The sequence below is a fragment of the Dermacentor andersoni genome, chromosome 6 (assembly GCF_023375885.2).
Source record: "Dermacentor andersoni chromosome 6, qqDerAnde1_hic_scaffold, whole genome shotgun sequence".
NCBI lineage: Eukaryota > Metazoa > Arthropoda > Arachnida > Ixodida > Ixodidae > Dermacentor > Dermacentor andersoni.
The window spans coordinates 35,175,890-35,199,431 of NC_092819.1; the positions used below are offsets into that span (position 1 = coordinate 35,175,890).

Below are 23,542 nucleotides of genomic sequence, written 5' to 3' on the forward strand. Positions count from 1 at the left end.
ACTATGTTGACAATTGGTCCTATTATTCTTGCTAGAGTTCCTACATAGTTGTATATCGCTCAATAAACTGTCAAAGGTGAAAGCTTAATGCTCATAGTAAGCTTGTTCTTCAACATATACATGTCACTGAGAATTCATTTCAGAAAACACACCATTACAAAAGAAAGATTCTATTTTTACCTGGTGTGTGACAATTTTCAAACACCCTTCTAATTACACATTCCTGACAAAGTGAGCCCCACAATGAATCCATCGAATCTGGCAAAGCTAGACGCTGCAATGGTACAAGTTTCACCCTTTTGCGGCCATATGTAAGAATGGTCAAATGTAACTTTTTGCATATAAAAGAATGAAGGCACTCATCTGCAAGAAATTAGCATTTACCCACATGGGAACAGTCTTAAAACATTTCTGCCAGCAAAAATGGTCTTGTTCTTAAAACACAATTGACTGGCTGTTGACTTTGCTCCTCATGTAAAGAGCATGCATTCAGCTTAGAAACACCGTAAGAACAATTTCTAGCCGATCCACACAGACTTATGACAGCTTCAATGAAATCACACTTTGATTAAACTGCTAATAAATAAGTAGTATAGACAGTCAACATCCGACTTTTCAGACCCCCTAGAGAGGGAAAAAATGACAGAAAAATGAATACATGGCTTTAATCGCCTTCAAGTACTCGAATTGCCACAGCCACATGCGAAATAGCTCTCAAATTGCCAGTACAATTATTATGAGTCTCGGTGATCGCACTGCGACAACAGGCGGCGGATGCACGCGTCTTTATTTAAGGATTACATTTTATGTCCCGTGACAGTGGCCCCTTTGCACTCTTGGTATGCTTCACCGCGGTACACTGAAGTATGCTTGACTGTGTAGCACAACTACATTGCCACAAAGCTGACTTTAGGAAATTAGAATTGCGCATCTCGGTGCTCCTAAAGTGAAATGAGATGGCGGATGCACGCCTGTATAATTAAAGAACACGTTTCATTTCCCACGACAAAGTACTCTTGATATGCTTCAGCGCCATACATTGCGTATGCTTCACCGCTTAACACTTATGTATAGCGGCAAAGCCGACTTTTGTGAACCGGCATTTGCAACGCTTTAGATGCTTGCCATGCTTTCTGCACTTCGACCATAACCCTCGCCGATGACGAAGAGAGTCGGCGCCATTGCCGACAGGGGCGAATCCTTTAAATAAATAAAGTCGCAGTTTCGCCAGAAAGGCAATGCATCGATTGCGATTGCAAATTGGCAGACAGTCATATGAAGTAAGGATAGCAATTTTATTGGTTGCGTCAACTTGTAAACATACGCTTGCTAACTTAATGAACAAGCATGGTGTCAGCGTGCACAGCAAGCATGAACCCATCACACTTGATGACTGCGAACACTCACTGTCGAAATGCTGCCATGTGGCAAGTGCGGCAGCAGCACTGAGTGAAGTGACCTTTGTGCTGTCTATCGCTTCAACACAAACTCAGTGCCGAGAACAAAAGGATGCACAAAGCTACAAGCCGTTGACACCGCTAGACTTTGCCCCCAACGTTGATCACTCTCAAGATACAGCCACACGACCGCATGCAGTCGCCACATATGCAGCTGCAGCCAGAGTAGAATGCTGCCCCCCTACTTTCCCTTCCCAGTGCTTCGCAATGTTGGGTGCGTGACAGAAGACGGCGCGCTTCTTCCCCGCTCTCCTCCCTTTCGCGCAGACAATATTGAGCCGCATTGTTGGCTTGCCTGACTGAGTGCAGAGTGCACCGAGTGCCGATAGCTTCATGTGCAGGTGTTCTTGCCGCTTAGTTCGCGTTGAAGCAAGGCACCACGAAGGTCAATTCGCTTGCTCCTGCTACTGCACTTCCTCACGCTAGCGTTTTGACAGCAAGTGTCCGCAGTCATTGAGTGAGATGTGTTCATGCTTGCTTGTGTGCCCGTGACACCATGCTTGTCAGTTCAGTTACTAAGTGAATGTTAACAAGTTTATACGGTCGATAAAGCTACTGTCCTTACTTTGTATGGCTGTCTAATAATTTGGTATCACAATCGATGCTTCACCTTTACGGCAAAACCGTTTTTAGGGCGACTGTTTCTTTAGCACGCTGCTGGCAGCCATGGACTCCTAATCGCGGAGGTCATGCCAAGGAGCCATGCATTCAGACTTATATGTCATTTCTGGCAAGTGGTAATGGCGGTGTTGTTTTCAAGTTTCGACATAAACAACTTTTGCAAGCCTTTCGTGATGCATCCATTTGTATTGCACGGTGACTGCTCTATATATCTACACTATCTCAAGCTATACTTTCGTGCAGTCCAGAATTTTGTTGCAGTTGGCCTTCATTAATGCATGCCGCACGTCAGCAGCGCCCTGCCACAAAAAAGCAAATCATTTTCCTACCTTGACTTCTGGTTCGTACAGGCGTACGTAGTTGCTAGGAAAGATTCCCGTCTGGCCAGCCAACGTCCCCGTCCACCATTCGCCTTCTTTCTTGCTGACACTGATCACGTCACCGGCATTGAAGCTCAGGTCACCTGGCTCCTGAGACTGGTACGCATACAGGGCAATGTACTTCTCCTCGGCTGCAACTGCAGGGGAAGAAAGCAATGGCTTAAAACGAACACGAACTGCCTGCACGAGGACCGTGCAGTCAATCATGAATGCATGTACAGACTTCATCTGGCACTGCGGTAATAAAACTCAGGTTTTACATCCCAACGCTGTACAAGGCTACCAAGGGCACCATAACAATAGGTTCTGGATTAATTTTGACCACCTGAGCTTGTGTGCACCTAAATCTAAGTATGCGAGTGCATTTGCATTTAAACCCTTTCAAAGATAGGAAAGGAGGTTTTGCGAAAAAACACACCTAACAAGGCATCAGTGAGAAAGGTTTTAAGATCAACAGGTCACAGAAAGATTGAGGCAAAGCAAAATGTGCTCATCAAAAGGGGAAACTTGCGTAGAAATACTGGCACATGATTGTCAGCTGCATATTGGAAGCAATTTATAAATTTCTCAAGCCTTGCCAGAAATGTCCGACAGCACTTTATAAATTTTCAGAAAACAGATGCAAAGTGTGCATCAGTCTATTCTTCATAGGAAAGCCATCCACAATTGCAGGAAGAGACCCATTATGTGATTTAGCTCACCTTGTACACTGCTGATAACAATTACTGCTTCAAACTGTACCTGTAGGCTACCCACCATTACAGAAAAAAAAAAGGTAGAAACTAACCTGGGAAATCTGCTGGGGGTTCAGGAGGCACATCTCCAAATTCTTGTAAATCCGACACCTGGTTGCTGAAATAAAATGATTATAACTTTAAGCCATATATATATACAAGACAGAAGCGAAGCTTGTCATGCAATCTGTTAGATGTGGTTATCCTCATATAACAGCAAGGCAGCCTCACTACCCCCAATTCCCTGCTGGTGCTGATGCATGATACAATTTATTTACAAGTGACTTACTTGAATGTCTTCACAGGGCCTGAGATGAGTCTGACGTAAGACTTTGGAAACCATCCCAGCTGAAAGGCGTAAAAAGAATGATAAAATAACTGTACAAACAAAAGAAAATCAAGCATCAGCTGTAATCGACTTCTGCAACACATTGCAGCACTGAGTTAGGCAGGGCTGTTGTACCAGAATGAAGAACATTCATATGCCACTCAAAAATTTATGACAAGAAAGTCTGACATGTGCTAGCTGGTACAAAATTTTACTAGGTGCCATATATGGCCAGCTGCAAGTTGGAGCCTTTTTGCATTGCGTGTCTTAGGTTTTCTGCCTTTATGGCACCATTCGTGTTTGCTGAAGGAAACATCTTGAGTGTAGCTGTTACACTTTGTTGGCAGTGACAAATTTCCGTGCCAGTTCAAAACCACTGATCACATACCCCATATCACTTGTGTCAATAAGCTGAAGCATCAGCTCTGTCAACTATTTCTAAGCAAATTACTATAAGCAAGACAAGACTACAAACAAGCAAGACTACCAGCAAGGTTAGGTTAGGTTCAGTCAGATTATAGGTTACATATTTATTTCAGGGCCCACCCCTCTAGACCAATCAAACTGTGTGAAGCTGCTGTAGTAGCCACCACTATCATGTGTCGACGTAATCTGTAACCTATCAGTCATCACGGAAACACCCTCTATGGTAAAGACAGACACTTGCCTTTCCTTGGAATTCGCCGTACCACCACATGTCTTGCTGCTCTTTGACCGCAATGACATCACCTTTGTTGAAAGTGAGATGATTTTCCTTCTTCGCTCTCCACGGAAACAGAGCTTGTGCCTGCAAGCCCTGTGGGGCAGTTTCTCCCTGGAAATAAATATAATAGAGTTGAGAAAACCTGTTCATGAAGCCAGCCTTGTGGCTGCACAGGCATCTCTTTGAGCATAATGGGGCACAGTGCAAGCAAGGGACTGCGCATTGACAACTGCAGTAGTATTAGAGGTACCCACGGATTGTCCTGCACCCAGAAAACTAGATAGCCTGTTTATGGTGTGGGGGAAAACCACCTTAAAAGATTGCATCGACCATATTTCAAGATACACTGCAACACTTTTTGAACGCTGTAATAAAACGTTTCCAGTCTGTAGACAATGCTGGCATGAACATACAATTCAAATTATTATTCCACTGCATACAGCAGAGAAGCAAAAATCTCACATGAAATAATGCCTTTTCTCTTTCCTGCTACTTTCGAGGCTTCCTCTATTTTGATGCCATGAATGACAAAGCCCATAGACGCCAGGCACTGTGTGACTGTTCATGACCAAAAGTTACTCCCAAGCAAAGCCTTGCTTACGTATGCGCAGCCCTTCAATCTTCTAGCAAGCGAGGAAACGGCAGCCGTTAAAACATCCAGCCCATTTTGTCACCATTCCTTTGTTGCTCTCAGGCACTTTTATCAGACGCCAACCTTGAATGGTTACTATAAGTGCACCACAGAAAGAAAAAAAAAGTAAGGAAGCAGAAATGGGCAGGACATTTACCCAGCCAAGAGGGAAATGGGAAAAGTAAATATGCCACTCTTTATGTCTCCGTTACTATCAGGTCCTCTTCAAAACTTTATTCGGGTGTATATTCATTCAAGGGCATTGCACTCGCTTCAGTGCGTTCTCAGTACCCCACAGGAAAGGTGTTACAGGACCCTATTTGAAGCACGTGGCCGCCACAAAGGGATTTTCTGCACCAGCTCACCTCGCCAGGCACAGGAGATGTGGTGTCCACACTGGGGGCCCCCCGGGGTAGCTGGGTAAAGCAGGAGTTCTCCGAGGGCTGCAGAACATCGGGCGCAGACACTTCGTCCAGTGTCGGCTCGCGACCATTCTCCGGGGCCTCGGAAATTCCTCTGCAGACAGAATGAGAAACAATGCACACATTGCAGGAAAGCTGTGCCTACCATGTTTTGGCATGTGAACACAAGGTCAATGAGGTTACCTTCCGTGAAAGTATCACCACCCAAGGTGCTAGTTCAATATCTCTACAAGGAAGCCATACCTGTACGCAAGTGAATGCGTAACACAAGCTGCATGTCTGTAAACAATGAGCCGCAGAGCAAGCAAAGAGAGCAGACTGCGCTCACACTTTGCTTCTTCTCTGCTCTGTCAGCCGTTTTGAATATTGTTTGCAATAAACTTTTGAACACTTGGCCAGATGTACTAATACTGCCTTCCAAGAAATGAATGACAGCAGAACTTTTTCTGCTCGGAGTGAACGAGAGTAGCACACAACATTTTCATGTCCCACTCTGCAGCATGTCTATAGACTAAGTATCGTTCCCCCGACGAGGTCATTATTGCACACCAGCAATCTTTCTCGGAAAACAAAGCCCGCATGGAAAAACAGTGGCAAGCAAGGCTCACTCCAGGGTCATCTTCATCTCGGTTCCCACGATGTGCACAGTCTCAGCCGCTCCAGCTGCTGCGGCCACCTGGTTGTTGTCCACGGGAAAACCACCAGTGGGCGAGGTAACCACCTTCTCAACGTAGGACTCTGGAAACCAGCCTGTCTTGCCCTGTAGCTCTCCCCCGAGCCAACCCGGTTCCCCGTGCTGGTTCTCCTGCACCTGGAACCAGAGACGTGACAAAGCGCTATTTAAACAAGGTCCTAAGGCCATTTGCAAGTCTTAGTGCCCATTAAAGCTGCATCATAGCACGCTGAATATTAAATAAAATGCAGGCTTGAGCAAGTATGCGACATTCTACGACATTCAATTGAATATTGTGCCATTCAGTTCGGTTCAAATTTCAGTATCAAGAGTTTTCGAAGTATTAGGAATGAACAAATCTAAATTTAAAAACACAATCGGCAGTTTCGTCGAGAAAGCCACAATGCCATTAACATGTCTCACACAGACAAGTCAAAAACAAATTCGTTTACAGCCGCCAGCCAATTTTTCGAACCTCCTCGATTATTGCAACATAGCTGCAGCACTGCCACCTTCTCTATTGAAACCAATGTGTGAAAGTGTACAAAATTTCAGACAATGTGTGGTGTCTCGCTTGATTTTTCAGACATTCCCACACATTATGTTGGAAAAATGGTGCCTAAAGAATGCTGCTGTCATTTACGTTTTTCTATGCACACACTCTCTCTCTCCTCTTTTGTGATGTGTGGCAAGGTGGCTTCTCAGCTTTTCTGGAGTCGCACTGAGCTGCGAATAGATCTGCACCAACTTGACACTAAATCATAACTTTCATCACCAACAACCGGTGAAGCAGCGGTAGTTAGGCCTAACTGCCATGGCACTGTGATTGGAATGGGCGTGACGCATTCCCTTCCGGCCGGCTTGGTAATGGACAGATACTTTAGTGAGCATGTCCACTAAGTTTCTCTGTGTGCTTACTAGATGGAGCAGCTTATGTTCGAGTGCAGGCTATAAGCACCAAGCTAAACTTGCACAACACAGCCTAAATTGCCAGCGTTGTGAAGTCACGGTTGTGTGCAATATTTGCACTTCACGGAATGAATTGTGACACCATGTGAAAAGCACCGACCATCACACAATTACAAGTAGACTGAACCTTGCATTCAATGAATTCTTGCACCAAGCAAAAGTCTAACTGAAATTTCTGTACTGCTTGCATTGCAAAATATATTGATCAAGCAGCATTCTTGCAATAAATATCAGAGTCGCAACCTTGCATTCAATGAATTCTTGCACCGAGAAAAAGTCAAACTGAAATTTCTACACTGCTTGCATTGCAAGAGATGATGATCAAGCTGAATTCTTGCAATAAATATCGCTGCACTTTGAAAATAAACTACTCCTTAAGATGAAACTGCTTCCATCTTTGCAAGGCCCCCCCAACCCTCCCAAAATTTTTTTTAAACATTTTTCACTTCCTGGTGATTGTGTCAAAATTTTATGGGAATGCCACAACTAGTCAAACTGTTTGTTTCATAATTATTTGGTACCACTACTATCTTCGAATTTGCTTTAAGCCAAAAGGTATATTCACACAAGCCGAACAAAATGCAAGCGAAAGGCACTAGATACAGAGCACAGAAATTAAGATACAGAACACACAAACTTAAATACCCATGAGATGGCAAGGATATTACACATTTTTTAAACCCTGAGTATATGTTTTACAATACAAATGGTTGCTGTGTATCGGCAGAAGTCACTCTTTAAGAGAACACGAAATTAGTATTTCAGGAACGATTAGAGCTTACCTTTGACATGAAGGTATCAGCAAAACTTTCTTTACTATTATAGGCCCACCTAACAAGCCGCATCAATCACTTTTTTCATATGAAGTTGATCATGCATTCATATTGCGTTCATTTGAATACTAATTAGTAACTAGGTGTTCTTTTTACGGGTGGACTATATTGCACATCATGCACAAGCGCTAGAGTGCTGATATGAACTCTGCAACAGCTAAAGATGTGTCCCAAGTACCAAGCCAGGGTCATTGGGAGAATTTACTAGGGCCATTTTTAACCTTCAACTATGTACAGCCACCAGCAAAAAATCTAGACATTATGGATGCCATGAAAAAAAGAAAAAAGAAAATTCATTGCAGCCTAGATATGCACACTGAAATCAAGCACCAGAGTCTACGTATGCCTGTTCTCCCAATGAAATGCACTGAGATAATTCCCCGTTTCATAGCTGCGCTATGAGGAACTAAATTTTTTTTTGCCGACTCCGCGGTCTTTAGACTTTTGCTCTTGACTGCATGTTAGAAATACTGCTACAAAACGACACATGTACTACTCACCATGATAATGTCTCCTGGCATTATCGAAAGCTCATCAGCATTTCGTGCCTCAAATGCATATAGCGCTCTGTATTTTACAAGACCAGAGGAAGGCTCAGGCTGAGTGCTTTCACCTGAAACACAAATGCAGGCCCAGTCAAAAGACTTACAAATGGCAATCTTTAAAATTTTAGAGCAAGAAATTCAGCAGGCACCATAGGAGGATGATAGTAAAAGTCGAGCGAAAATTTCCCAATAGACGTGCTGAGATATGCTGCTGGAAGCAGTTAGTGGTTAGCTTCGTTGGTAAATGCAATGAGGCGTGTGGGTGCTGTGATGTCGCAGTGCCACCAGGATCAGCCCATTTTAAGAACCACGTCAAATTCTCCTGTGCCACAGCATTCTCCTGAATTCTGACGAAAAATGACCAGATTTTGCCCCCGCTGTACCCTTTACAAAAACAACGTAGACAAATTTTAAGCATTAAGATACAAAACGTCAACCAGTTATTGAAAAAGTAAAACTTAACAGCATTGTAATAGGAAATGAAAGAAATATACATACAAAAAGGCCACAAAAAGGTATTGATAGAAAATTAAAAGTATTGTGAACAACTCGTCGTTGCTGGTTTTTATCATAAATGTGAGGATGAACCTAGCTCATTCATGGCACAGAAGGGGTTAAATCTCTTCGCGAGGACACATATCTTGCACTGGTAATATCAGAATTGGACCACCAAGCCACTGCCTTTGATTGCACATTTCTGGGATCAATTCAGTTAACTCGGCCAGCCACCGACGCAAAACGCTGTTAAGAGCCAAAGAAAGCTTCATACTGAAACGGTCATAATTTAATCGTTACAAGTTGAGCATCCCATATGCACATTTAATAAAAGGCTGCTTAATGAAGGTATCTTCTGTGGCATCAGCAAGTGTAGCAGAAGGGCATCAGGAATCATGTAGGGCATTTGCTGGCATACCTGCCCATGAATCTGCAGATGCAAACTCCGAGTTGTCATTCCAGGCATCTAATGTTATGGAACTGCTCTTCTGCTTCTTTAGTGCTAGAACTTGCTGCTTCTTCTGAGTAAATTCTCTCATCAATGTCTCGTTCTGCTGAACAAGGTCCGCTAACCTATCTTTTAACTCCTGGAAAAGACGAGGCAATAATATTAGATATTGCAAGCAGCACCCCCTCATATTGCAGTCACACGCTTGCTTTCGATCACCACTGAAACCAAATGCCTTTAAAATCCATGTGCCTGATTCGCTCCTTTAAGCGAGCTTATGGACAGAAGCCAATGGGGCTCCCCGATTTCGATTATCTTTGACTTCAATGGTCATTGAAAGGGCATGTTTGATTGCAGTATAACACTGCTAAATGACGGCACTACAAGAAGCACGAGTGCTGCTCTTGTTGCACAGCCATTGTCAAAGGTTTTGATTCTGCCCCGTCAGTGACAAGATCTGCTGCCAGGCTCTGTGCTGAGGCTCCCATACCATGTCTGGTGCTGTGAAGCCAAGGGAGGGTGAGCATGACAGGTCCTCTCATAGTGAATTTGTGAATCCCAATGGTGCAGAAGGGAGGACCGCTGGGCTAGATTGTACTGCTGATTGTATTGCAGCATAATCAAAGGTCTGCCTGCTTTGCCTGTCCATGCTTCAAACAAACATTAATTTTATTAAGTGCTCGTCCTGTTTTAATCTCTATGTGTCCCGCTGCGCTTCATTCATTCATTCATTCATTCATTCATTTTCATACTCTCAGGACCCGAGGGTATTACAGAGAGGAGTGTTCTAACAATAAATTATTAATCGCAACTTTAAAGGCGACAGGGTCATCGATTGCAGTGACGGAGGCGAGAAGATGGTTCTATTCACTGCTTGTTTGCGGCAAAAAAGAGGCATGGCAAGTGTTAGTGCGACATAAAGGAATTTTAACCTTGAGTTTATGATAGATCTGTGAGGACACATACTCTGAAAGGAGAAAAAGACTGTGTTGGGGTAGTGTAAAAAAAGTTGTGATAGAGGTTTAAATGGAAGCACTTGCGGCTTGACCGAAGTGTCGGTAGACCTAAATTAGCTTTCATTGAAGAAATGCTGGCGTAGCGAGAGTAATTAGAGAGCACATATTGGGCAGCGTGATTCTGAATGGATTCAAGAGCAGTGAATAATGTGGAGCTAGATGGGTCCCAAATAGAGTAAGCATATTCTAATTTTGATCTAACTAGAGTTGTGTATAATTTAATATTTAAATCGGAGGGAACGGAGGAAACATTTCAGCGTAGAAATCCAAGCATGCTATTAGCATTGTTAATTACATGTTCAACATGTATACTCCACGAGAGGTTGCGAGTTACACGCACGCCAAGAGAGCGATAACTAGTAATGGAGTCTAAAGCAGAGTTATTAAGGGTATAAGCAAAGTTGTCATTAAATTTATTGTGATGCATTATTCTCATGACCTTACAATTTTAAGTATTTAGCTTCATAAGCCACTTCTTGCACCAGCTAGAAATAGCATCAATGTCGGATTGCAAAATAGAAACATCCTGCGGGTTATTAATTACATGATAAAGCATATAGTCATCAGCAAAGAGTTTAATGCTAGAGTTAATACCGACAGGTAAGTCATTAATATAAATAAGAAATAGTAATGGGCCCAAAACCGATCCTTGTGGTATGCCTGAAGTAACAAGAACAGTAGGGGAGTCATAATCATTAGCGTGAACATACTGTAAACGGTTAGTCAGAAAGCATTAAATCCAGTCTAGGATATTGGGATCTTTATAGAGCTTGGTCATTTTTAGGAGCAATGTTTTATTTCTTCCCCAGGTGGGTTCGGTTGATAAGCCACAAGGTGGCATGTTTTATCAGTGCATTCGACGAAATCTGATTTGAATAGATCAGTAAGAAACCAGGTATTGCATCAATCATCAAACAAGTTGCCTTTTCTCCCACAGAACAAGAAGAAAAAATTAATCCCAAGAATTGGCCAGCTGAATCAACAATCAATTTCACTGGGCATTTAGAGCAATAAAAGTTCTATGGAGGCACCAGTTTGCAGCCTGAAGATAGAAATTTAAATTAGGTTATGCGGTTTTCACACGCCAAAACCTCAATCTGAATATGAGGCAAGCCATAGTGGGAGATTCTGGATTAATTTTGACCACCTGGGGCTCTTAGCATGCACCTATATCAATGTACACAAGCGTCTTTGCCTTTCTCTCCCAGCCGAATGCGGGCACCGCAGCTGGGATCGAACCTGCGGCCTTGAGCTTAGAAGCACAGAACCATAGCCACTAAGCTACCGCGGTGGGCAGCCTGAAGTCAGGCCAGGTCGCATGTTTAGTGGTTTTGAAACTTCTAACAAAGGAGTATATGCACTGCAAAGACTCCAAGACATCCATGTTCCACCTCGCAAATGATGCAATTCATTTTCAGTTCTTTTACTATATGTACATTTTTTACTGTTTCTTGCCATCACCATGACCAAAATCACCACCAATTTGCTGATAATAATAGGTTCGCTCCTGATCATCAAGCATCACATAAACACCGTTTTACATGAACACCAACATGTGCATGACCACTTCATCTGAATCAACCTTGTACAGCACATTACCAAATCCATTTCATTCGTGCCTGAAAATCACGACTAAGTGCAGTGTCCATTTTTCCTTTTTTCCTGTTTGGCACACACAATCACAAACTGCACAGGTCAGGGCTTTTAGATGCAGCACTGCGTCAACGTCCATTAGCATTTACAGTAACAGCCTTAAATGACAAGCATCGTGGAGTCAAGGTTGCAGGCACAAAATCTGCACTTGATGATGAAGCACATAGAGATGTGTGACAAGTGAATGCGAAACGCTCTCATAACCTTGACCATCACGAAATTTCAAGTAGACATCATTTCAATAGAGCACGACATAATGAAAACTTCTGAAAAAGAATCTCCTGCAGTGCCGGAGTTGTAAAAAACAGCAAAATTGATTTTACTATTGAAATCACTTTCTCCAGACTGCCCAATATCTCGAAAATTTTTGCAGCCTAATTTTTGCACTAAATATCTATTGGCAACGGTATACGAACCGTTTCCACAAATATGAAAGTCTAGAATGTGCAAGCCTAGGAAAGTGGCCACTAAAGGCTGCGCTCTCACCTTTAGCTGAGCATTGTTATTGTCGACGTCCTGCTGCTTGAGCTCGGCTTCCTTCTCAACGCTGGCCAGCGTTGAACGTAACATGTTCAAACTGATCTCTTTGCTCCCACAGCTGTTCATTGCGAGAGAGTAATTATCTGGAAGCAAAAAAAAAAGGTCTTTGCATTCCGGTGCTCTAAGTGCAGCAACGTTTCAGCTTATTGAAAAGGACAGTAACTCACTGTTGGCTCCGATGGTTTTCAACCGGCCCTGGTGGCTAAGTTTCTCTTGATTCAAGAGAAGCATTTTGTCGTTGATTTCCTAAGGGAATGATAAGGGCAACACCTTATTATGTGGGGTTTTAAATGTGATTTGCAAATATTGCATAAAGCAACATGCCTCTGCTCATGGAAAATGGACATCCACACCAGGACAACTTTTACAAGTACAGAAATATATGCAACTTCAACAAAACACAGTAAAATTTAACCAGATTTCCTACACGTGCACAGGACACTTCGGTGTTGAAGTTGGTTCAAAGCAATAGCCAAACATGCAGACGTTATATGAATCTCAAACTTGCCTTCAGTTCCAATCTCGTTTCGTTGAGTTCCCTCATTTTGGTGTCTCTCTCTACTCTCATCTCATCAATGAACGCTTTCATCTCAGCAACACCTTTCTTTGTGTCTGCCAGTTTTTGGTTCGCCTCGTTAATTTTGTTCTCCTGTAAACAGCAAAGTGATCCAGTCAGCACAATCCCTGCATGCTTACCAGACTTCAGCAAAGACAATTTATCACGTTCGCTTTAATTTATACATCCATTTATCTAACTCTCAAAACTTGGGCAACAATGGTCTTACAATGAGTCTTTGCATTCAGTAATAATTTTTCCTCGTGTTTTCTTGAAAGGAAAGCCACTATCGTTTTCATTTTTGTGCTATTTAAGAAATTAAGAGGACTAGAACTAAAGAAGAATACATGGATAAGACGAACAGCACTAGCATTCGGTGCTGAGGGCTAGTGCCATCATCTGTCTCACTAGTTCATGTCTCAATCAGAACTGCAGTTGCAAGCTAGGGAATGCCATATTTACTCGCGTAATGAACACACCCCCAACTTTGCTACTGTGCAGTCCCACGATCGAACGGCCTTGCTGTAGCTTTCCGGTGAGACTAGAATCTTTGACTCTTGCATATGTGCTTAAAGCAAGTGTACTTCATGCTTAACACATCCTTTCCACCAGTGCCGGAGCAAAGGCACCTCGCAGATTCGGAGAGAAAAGAAATGCAACTGGCTCTCTGCAACATATGTACATATGTATATACAACATACATATGTACTTTACGCTGACGTTATAAGAGAGCATGCGCACAGGATGTACGGCTGGGCATGGCACACGAGAGAGTCTAAGTGCAGAAGGGGCAGCTGGCACTTGATCGGCATAGTGGTCATAGTAGGGCGTAGTGATGAATTCGCGAGTCTGTGGCTCGCTTTTCTGCCTGCCATGGGTTACGCCTGCTGCGGGACGTAGAGTTTATCTGCTCACAAAACAGAAACACTGACAAGACACAGGTTAACTCTGACACGTCGATGAGCAGGACGGTCGAGGAAAGAAATGCACACAGTGTGAGCGTCAAAACAGGTGTGCACTTCAACACGATGCTTGCAATAATGGCAGACGGCCGGAAGCGGCTGCGAGGACAAGCTGAAGTGTCATCAGAGATCGCTATTCGAAGTATCCATTCAGTTTCTCCGCACGCGATTGGCCTAGACCGCACCGACTTCGCATGGCTGACGCGTTAGGTCTTTATTCTGTGGTGGAACCATGATGTGGATGAAGCAGCCGGCAACCTGAACAGCAGGTCTAGTGGTTCCGATGCAGAGTGAACTTTTGGTTTGCAAATGATTATCTTATGCATGTTCCAAATCATTACTGTCCTACTTCTCAATTTTTGTTTCGAAAATGTCTCCATGAAATTTACCCCACATAATGAACCCACCCTCCAACTTTGCTTCGGTATATTAGGAAAAGTGCGCTCATTACGCGGGTATGGACGGCAGCCTGAACGTGTCCATCCATTTGCACGAATTTCGAATAACTAACTCAAAGCATGAAATGAATTTAACTGCAGTGTGGGGCATCCAACGAGTGCTTATGTGAAATCAAGCCAAGCACTCTAACCAACATTCCACGCCCGCTTTATACTGCAGTTAACCATTACAAGCAAAGAAATGCGCTAAACGTGTACGTCCCCACCTGAGCGGACTCCTCAAGCTGGGCAGAATTATGTGCGGCAGAAATGAGTGAGCTTCAGTTCTGGGGTTACGAGGCTGGAGAAAAGCATGAAAGAAATTCTTCACATTGGCTCTCGCTGCAAGTGCAATATGCCGCCACGAAAAAGGAAGACACTTCACATTGCTTCAAATGCTGGAGTCACAGCCACTGCCGTAATATAACTACTGTTTGCAGTGATCAAGTAAAGAAAATTAGAGACTTTGGAGTCTATCAGCATTTTCTTTCTTTACTCTCAAAGGGACCCTGAAATGATTTTGACGATTTTGTACAAACATATCGAGTCCTTAGGGTAGGTCCTTCTGATCATTAATTGACGCATCTAAGCGCTCAGCGTAAAGCATGCAAATTATTCTAAGGTTTTAAAAATGTACCTCGCTACCAATCGCAGCATGCTACTCGGCTGAGTTTTCAGCCGCCCCTGACCAGGTGACACGCGGTGAACATATCGCGCCAGTAGGGTAGCTATCCGATTGGCTGCCTAGGGTGCACCATCGATATTTTTTTGAACTTAATAGTGAACAAATGTTTGTAATAGTTAGAATGCTAGTTAATTTGTTTCTATAAAAAAAGAAACTATGTAACAGAAAGAGAATGCACAAGGACAATTTATCACTACACTCAAGACTTCCGGCATAGAGCAACTTGTGTTATAACGTGCTTCGCGTTGATGAGAGCTCCATGGTGGGTGTTGATCTCTATCTTTCTTTCGTGAGCACCATGGTTTGCCCTTCTTACGATGTGGGCTGCAAACATAGCGATTGGCAATATGTCCTCTCCAAGGCTAGATGAGTGGAGTGGCTGCAGCGTATCGGATTATTAGTATCCGATCAGCGCCAGGATTTGCACGTTTGCGGCCATCAACTTACGCCCGAGGATCACTACCACAATAGTGTTTCGCGTGCCCGATATTCATACAAACGCCACCAGACTGGGCCTGGGTGTTTCATGAGATGAGCAGATGCGCAAACATGAACGGTCTGCATTTCGCAACCACCTGGTGGCACAGAACTCAACCAAACACAGAACTAATATAACAATGACAAAGTGTATTCTACTTTCCCGCTGCTGTAAATTTTTGGTAGGAACATAATCGTGAACATGCTGTTCTAAATGTTTAAAATGTTCAAGCTTGACCAGGCCACTCACGTACTTCTATGCTAAAGCTCATTCATCAGAGCAACAGTAATATGGAGGGGCTCTAGTTAATGCCTTCACCCATCCATTGAAACACCCAGCTCGCCTGTGGTTACCAGAATACCGGACACGCTCGGCACTGCGAATGAATGTTCGGAATGCGTGCGGATTCGATAGCTCTCGCTTGGGATCGACTGCCAGTCGCTGGTGGAGAGGTTGGAGAGTCTTCACGCATTGGCTCCAAGACAACTGGAAGTAGACGACACGATGTCCCATCATGACGTAGAGCCAGTGAAGGTGGAGATTCGCCCCAATCACATGGCAAACGAGTAGAGGAGAATGTGCATGGCTATGGAGGTGCGTAACTTGTAATCATCCGTAGCTCTCTTAATACGAGACACATCACACAAATTGTGGTGTAAATGATTTACTGTAGCTGTACCCTATGCATCTACAAAAACTGTCCAAACTGTTTCATGGATCCTTTAAAGTGACACGACAGAGAAATATATGTTCAGTTGCATTAGTGTGCCCTCCTGCAACACTAAAAGGCCTCTCTCACTGCAATAGGAAGCCTGGTAGACCCGATGAGATGCAATAACCAAAGACAGGCATGAGAACACTGCATCGAAGTTTCTGCACCATCTTGCCACGAAATTATGTATTTTGATAGCGACTGCTCAAACCTAGTTGATTTTTTATCAGTAGAGACAGACCAAACTGCATTCTGAAGGAGTCAAATACTGAACTTGGCAAGCTTCAAGAACTTCCACTGAGCCACAATGACCCAATTAGGAAAATATGTTTCGAAATGTGTGATGTCACACTGAAATATCAGCGCTGAGATTTCGGCAAAAAATTTTTTAAATATGAAATCTTAATCTTGAATCACTTCTAGTAATCGACCTCATACTGCAAAATTGAAAATTTGTTTGAAAATAAAGTTTTGAGAGACTAGTTTATAGATCCAAACTGATTTAGTGGCTTCTTTTTTTAGCCTCCCTTTAATTTCTTCAGTTCAGTTTAGCGAGATTTCACAAAGATACATTCTGAAAGCACTCCAGAAGATGGCCACAGTGTTGAACACCCACCACTTGTTCAATCTGCAGCGCAAGGGCCTTCCTGTGACCTTTGAGCCGGCTGATGTTCTCCTGCTCCCGCTGCTTCTGGGAGAGCAGCTCCTGCATCCGCTGCTTCTCCCACTCTAGCTGGCGTTGCCTCTCCATCTCTCGCCGAGCAGCCTGATGCCAGAAGAGAACGACAGATGGAGGAAAGGGTTGTTTACACCAGAGTGCAACCAATGCTGCTCGTGGAGCTAGGTCGTCGCCAGATTAGTGATACCCGTTACTAGCACAGAACCAGATGGGACACAGAGTAGACAATGAACCCTGCAAGCACTTAATTACAACAGAATTACAAGAGACGTTTACTTGGCACTGCACTACATAGGGCAGAAACAATTTCTTTTTTTTTTTTCCACACATGCATAGTAAAGGTATATTTCACTGGTTGTTACTGTGGTCCAACTCGGTTTGAAGCATTGTAGAGCCCTCTCAAGATTGAAGTCAGAGAAAGCCTGCCCAAACTGTATATTCATTTACTCCCAGAGAAACAGGAAGAGCTTTGTGACCAGAATATTGGCAAATCTCAATTGTGCTTTAGCTCAAAGGTGACCTCCAAGTGCCCTCAGCTGGAGCGCAAGTCTCCAGCTGAACCAGGCAAATGTCTTGTAAGTGCTCGATTTAAAACAGCCACACGTAAAACACACCGCGAGAGTGCTGGAAAGCAAGCTGTCAAACGTGCCATAAATGTAATGTTTGAAATGGTTTCTGCCTGATGTAGCCCAGTGTCAAAGAAATGTCAGTTGTAGTCCTGTGCTTGTGGACGTGTATACTCTTCGTGCTCTGTCCAATTTTGTGCTGGAAAAATGTTTCAGAAATCATCAGACTGACTTTTCATCCTCTTACATTACACAGGTACGACACAGAGTGAGATAGATTGTAATAAAATTCAGTTTTAACATGTTTCTTGCAACATGCAGCATCATAATCAAAAATTCAGAAAAGAAACACAACAAAAGTGTTTCTTCAGCAAGGTTAATTGTGTTCACAAGTGTAGACCTAATGACTGAATTCCGAAAGATATTTCAGGTATGGGGATAAACATTCACTTCGAAAACACTGTGAATTAGGAAATTCGTGTGTTGTAGATTAGGACACTCGTATATTAACATCACAGTTGGAATGACAAAGAGAGCCTGAGCATTGCTGCTGTCACTTAGCTGATGTAGTGAAGAAAACTGAAGCCCCAGCATTGCAGCTTAGGTGACTGCGCTGTGCTGGACCTTATGTGACTAGAACAGTGAAAAATAAAACACGACCACAAAGAAGAGGGAAAGTGACTAACCTCTCTTTGTTCCAGTGCTTTCCTTCTCTGTTCTTCTTTCTCCTGTTCAATCTCTCGCTGCCGAGCCAGCTGCTTTTCAAGTTCCAATTGACGACGCCTCTCCTGCTCTTGTCTGTAAGAGCCAAGTAGAAATGGAACACATGAACTGCAGCATTTCTGAAGATGAACAGCTCCTAACAAGATCCTGTGCTGCAGCATAGTGTATCTGCAGGCTGGTTATTGGTACCTGCTTCTTTTGCAGTGTGCAAGAACCAGGATGCAGCGATGACTGAAACACTGCTGAGTGTTCTTCTGCATCTTTATTCTTGTGTACTGCCAAATGACCTGTACTACACGCAAGTTATTTGAGTACCCTAAGAAAGCTCAGGGAGGATTACATGGCAGAAATAACATTGAATAAAACAGGGCAACATGTTCTTGCAACTAAAGACACAAAAAAAAAGAGGCAAATAGAGTAGAACCTCATTCATACACTTCAGAAAGAAGCGCAAGAAAAAACTAACCAGAAAAGCATATCATCCAAAGTTACTAAAGAATATGGCAGACTCAACTGTAGCTGAAATCTATGTAACACGAAGCACTGTGCAAATCATTGCAGTAGGAGAATCCGAAGCACGCCGAGCCGGTAGGGCCCAAGTGGCTGACGCCATTTTTGCGGTTTCCGCAACCTTATGTTTTCACTCGCCAAATTCGGTCTGGGTCAGCGGGTTTACTTGGGACAACAACAGGAAACCAAAACGAAATAGAGCTGGTGGGGACGCACAGATAGGATGCTACAAGAGCAAAACAGGACACTCACATCACACCACCTGTAGCAGGGAAAGGATGAATGGTGCGCATTTGGGTTATCCATTATTGAAAGCATGCAGTATACACTTCCAGTGAGACTACGCCACATGTGCTGTGAAAGAGATACTGTATTTGCAAGATTCTACCGTTTCCCCGATTGTAGCACACAGTTATACCCTATTTACTCGCATAATGATCGCACTTTTTTTTTTTTAAATTTCAGGGGTGCGATCATTACACGGGTTAAATTTCCCGCAAAAAGAAAAATTTCATCTGGCATTTGCTACGGAATGACAACAGGCCAACAAATAGGCGGCTGCCGCTGTATGTAGTGCGGAACACAAAAACAAAAATGGTGGTCGGTAGAGCAAGCCGAACGCACTGAACTTAATTTTTTTTCTTCTCGTGAGTACATTACGTGCATTCAAACAGTTTCTTCCGTATCAGTAATGAATAATATCAGCAAGTTTGCGGCAATAACATAGCCATGTCCACTTTGAGGGGACAGAAACAGATGGGCGCGCTTAGCTGCCAGCGACATAGGAACACATGGCGGGCATGCTGCGGAAACTGCGGCATTTGTCTTCACCACTATCCTAATATGGCACGTTTCCGCTAAGGGTGGGTGAATATCTTAGCTGCGTTACAAACGTCGGCGAATGAATAGGATACACTTCTAACGTATCAGTGTAAACGTGGCTGCTATCATTGCCGCTCGTGATTTGTTGCGTGCCCATGAGTGCAGACGAGAAGAATCGAAAGATGCCTTTTTGGTTGTTTTTGTTGGCCATAACCATTATAAAGCCTACACATAGTAAAGGCAAGTTTGGTTCTAGCTTTTTTTTTTTTTGTCATAGAAGTGCGGAAAGTGATGAAAGGAATGAAATGGGGCATCTGCTTAAGAATGTTTGGTGCGTGCAGACCGCTTGGTTTGTCTTGAAGAGTCGTTCGCATAGCAGTTGACAGATGGTAAGCACGATCATTATTAGGTAGACTTGGCACATGACATATCGCTGCGGCAAGTTCGGGGTGCAATTATTACACAGGAAATAAAAAAAAATCGAATTTCGAAGACAAAATTTAGGGGTGCGATCATTACGCAAGTGCGATCATTATGCGAGTAAATACGGTATTACCATCCGAATACTTAAAAAAATTTACTTGGTGCCAATTCTACTGCAGGCATCAAGTAACGAAACCTGAGTGATGCATGCCATGTTGAAACAATTTTCTGGAACATACAAAGGCACACCAACATGCACACAGCCGGATCCTAGCAGCTAGTCGCTATCGGGAGTCCGACGACACCTCCTCTTCGCTGTCTACCGACTACAGAAGGTCATCTTCAGTTCCACCTAACGCATTAGAAATGCCACACGTACAGCAAACTGCAAAATGACTACCACAAACCAAGGTAGAAAAAAAAAACATCCGTTAAAGGCAATATGGCTAGCTACCTTGCATAGAGCTTTTTTTTATTAAGAATTTGTTTCAGTTTTGATTTTGAGTAGAATTAGTTACGATTGTAACGCGCATGCAAATTTGAACACATTTTTATCCCAAAAAGGTGCGCATTAGAATCGTGTAAACGTGGTAGATGAGCATGTTTATCGCAATAGGGTTAACGGTGATAGCTGTGAATGCGACATGCAACTACCTGCGAGGACATTTGCTGGTGCCAAGAGAGAAAAGTGAGTTCGTGCTGCCTTTTCCATATGACATGGGCTGGCAAGTACTTTCTTGCTCACACAGAGTCTGGTGAAAAGACAGGTTCTAGTTCGATTTGGTCAACAAGTCAAGGTAACACGAAATGAACAGTTGGATTGATATGGTATATAATGCAACACTTGGCAAATTATAATGGTAAAGCTTGATTTTAAGATTAAATCTTGAATTGATCCCGGTAAAGCTTAAAGAATTCTGTGCATCACTGCAGGAACTCAGATAAGAAAATAGAGGCAACTACTGTAACAGTCCAATATTCCACACAGCTTTTCTGATTAAAGCACGTGGTTGTCTCAAAGCTCAGGTGCTCAAGTTAGCCCGGTATGGAGGGTCACATACCAATGCAATTATTCTAACGAGTACAGGTCTGTTGCATCAAAGAAACAATGGAGCAAAATGAAAATTTAAACTAGGCTAGTTGATTCTGCAGAGATACCAAGGAGGTCTAACTGAAAGCAGTGACTTGGTAAGCCAGGAAATGGCACAACAGAGAAAAATGGGTGCCTGCCCGCCCCTTCCATAGCCAGCTTGAAATACTTTTCCCATCTCCCTGTGATGTCAAAGGTATTTTATAAACGTGGCCGAGTTCAGAAATAAAATTAAAAATCTGGTACAATGCGTTCACATCTGCACAATAATTCCACTTAGCTCTCTCCAAAAATGCCTCTTTCACAAGAAGGACCCAAATAGAGATAAATGATGCAAAGCCTGTGATACCGTGCCAATATCATCAGCGGTATGTATACCCAAAGATAAGATGTAAGGTGCAAGTGGCACTGGATATTTTTTTTACGTCGGTCCCTCAGCAAATGCTGCCAAGTACAATACAGCTTGTGGCAACCGGTAAGTCATGAAATTGGTGGTTGAGGGTGATCTCTCTATCTGTATACAATTACGCACATAACATTCACCATGCTGTGTGGTTTTAACGAGGCGCAAACATGGATACAAGGTGCCGTACCGTATGCGCTCCCTCTTTTCCTGCTCCTCACGCTCCTTGCGTTCCCTCTCTTGCTGCTCCTTGCGCTGGCTTTCAAGCAGGGCCTGCCGCCGCTTCTCCAGCTCTGCCTGGCCCTTCTCAAAGTTAGCCCTCCGCTTGTCCTCAAAGGTGGCCATGTTCTTGTCGTCGAGCGGCATCTCACCTGGCAGCGCACCCAGTAACTCTGGCATGGGACCTGACATTAAATCAAAATCGAATCAAACGAGGAGGTGTAATGTCCCACAGCAACACATAGAGCTATGCTTGACATCATGACGGAGTGCTCTAAATTAACTTCAACCACCTAGAGTTCTCTAATGTGGACCTAAAGCTGAGTAAATAAGTGTGTTTGCATTCTGCATGCACCTGTTGCAGTTGGGAATCAAACCTATGAGCTCGTGTCGAGCAGCACAATGGCATAATCGCTGAGAAGCTGCAGCCGGCGGGACCTGAAAGTGCAGTCAATCACAAGTACTTCAAGACAGCACGTCAGATGCGTTATGCTAAAAGACCTCGATAGAAGCCTGACTGGCCAAACAAACTGAAACACACTTTTCAAGCAACAATGCACTCTGTTAAGGGCTCTCCTACAGCTACACAAGGCCAGGCAACATTGCGTATCCGACAAATATTAGCACAGTATGAAAACCTCATCTTTGCAGCAAGATGCTTGAACATAAAGCCCAACAGCACAACGGCAGCAAATGCTCTGCTAAATATTGAAAGATCCCTTGCTACTAGACACACTTCCTAAGTGCAAATGCAGTTTGCGCAGCCAAGGGCAACAAGAACACTTCATTGGCAAGAAAACTAAGACAAAAACTAAGACAAGAAAAGATGGTACAGAAGCAGACTAAATGGGAAGTGATGACAAATCAAAATGTGAACAGAAATGCTTGAGGAAGCAATAAACAGTGGGAGCAGAAACAATGGTTCTTAAGAAAGCGCACGCACCTGAGGACTGGACACTGTCTGACCGCTTGCGCCGGTATGAAGGTGGTATTAAGTCCAGAGGAAGCTTGGCTGGTAATGCATCCCCTGCTTTCACACAGTCCACCAAGTGCATGGCAAGAACAAACTCCTCGCATGTTAGTCGCCCATCAGAGTCTATGTCTGACAGGTTCCTGCAAAGACAAAGACGAAGCGCCAGGTTTTTGTAACGTGTTAACAGCATAGCAAGATGCAAAGTTGGTCATGTTGGTAAGACACCATTAAACTAGATGTTTGCTACAGATAATATATGTGGATCAGGAAATAAGATTTCTGCTTTTTTATGGCTTCAGACAAAAATGAAACTGCAAGTAATTCTTGATTGCTGAGATATTCAAAACCACTACACAATCTGCAACACAACTTTGCTAAAGAATAGAAATTTCTAGCTCCACAACACAGTTGCTTGCAGCCTGTGCTGCTTTCTTTTTGAGATCACGGGGATGGTCAAAGTGCCCTAACACACTTTCTTACCGAGTCTTCCTCCTCGCACCTTGTACAAAGTGCAAGAAATAAAATGAACCACTACCCCTGAAACACTGCGATTCAAAACCTTTCCAGCAGTTTTCCTTTCCTTGATTTTTCGTCCCATCAACAAACAACTCACCAGATCTGGGCAAGAACAGGCTGAGGCAAGGCTGACTGGAGTAGAATGGTGCGAGCCTGGCCGCCGCCGAGAAACCCACTGCGGCTTCGGTCGTGCGTGTTGAACAGCTGGGTGTACTTGAGTTTCGAAGGCTGCGGCACTGCCCACTCCGTCAGTGAAGGCGGCGTGGAGGCAGCAGGTGGCACGAAGGCAGGCGCCGGTGGCTTGGGTGGAACACCGACACTGCAAGGAGCCACACAGAAA

General features: G+C 43.6%; 1 protein-coding gene across 6 annotated transcripts in view; it reads right to left on the reverse strand.

Annotated features, from left to right (window-relative positions):
- Positions 1 to 23,542, reverse strand: part of Dap160 (dynamin associated protein 160) — an 88,830-nt gene that overhangs the window by 59,892 nt on the left and 5,396 nt on the right. For all 6 annotated transcript variants that reach the window (XM_055066138.2, XM_055066139.2, XM_050170575.3 and 3 more), the window contains exons 6-21: positions 23,300 to 23,521; positions 22,657 to 22,826; positions 21,685 to 21,898; positions 18,210 to 18,321; positions 16,895 to 17,044; positions 12,957 to 13,097; positions 12,616 to 12,694; positions 12,395 to 12,531; positions 9,210 to 9,378; positions 8,252 to 8,364; positions 5,885 to 6,087; positions 5,220 to 5,370; positions 4,188 to 4,334; positions 3,482 to 3,540; positions 3,246 to 3,310; positions 2,408 to 2,595 (exon numbers count right to left, since the gene is read on the reverse strand). In XM_055066138.2, the coding sequence (XP_054922113.2) occupies positions 2,408 to 2,595; positions 3,246 to 3,310; positions 3,482 to 3,540; positions 4,188 to 4,334; positions 5,220 to 5,370; positions 5,885 to 6,087; positions 8,252 to 8,364; positions 9,210 to 9,378; positions 12,395 to 12,531; positions 12,616 to 12,694; positions 12,957 to 13,097; positions 16,895 to 17,044; positions 18,210 to 18,321; positions 21,685 to 21,898; positions 22,657 to 22,826; positions 23,300 to 23,521 (2,320 nt within the window). The remainder of the gene's footprint in view (positions 1 to 2,407; positions 2,596 to 3,245; positions 3,311 to 3,481; positions 3,541 to 4,187; positions 4,335 to 5,219; positions 5,371 to 5,884; positions 6,088 to 8,251; positions 8,365 to 9,209; positions 9,379 to 12,394; positions 12,532 to 12,615; positions 12,695 to 12,956; positions 13,098 to 16,894; positions 17,045 to 18,209; positions 18,322 to 21,684; positions 21,899 to 22,656; positions 22,827 to 23,299; positions 23,522 to 23,542) is intronic.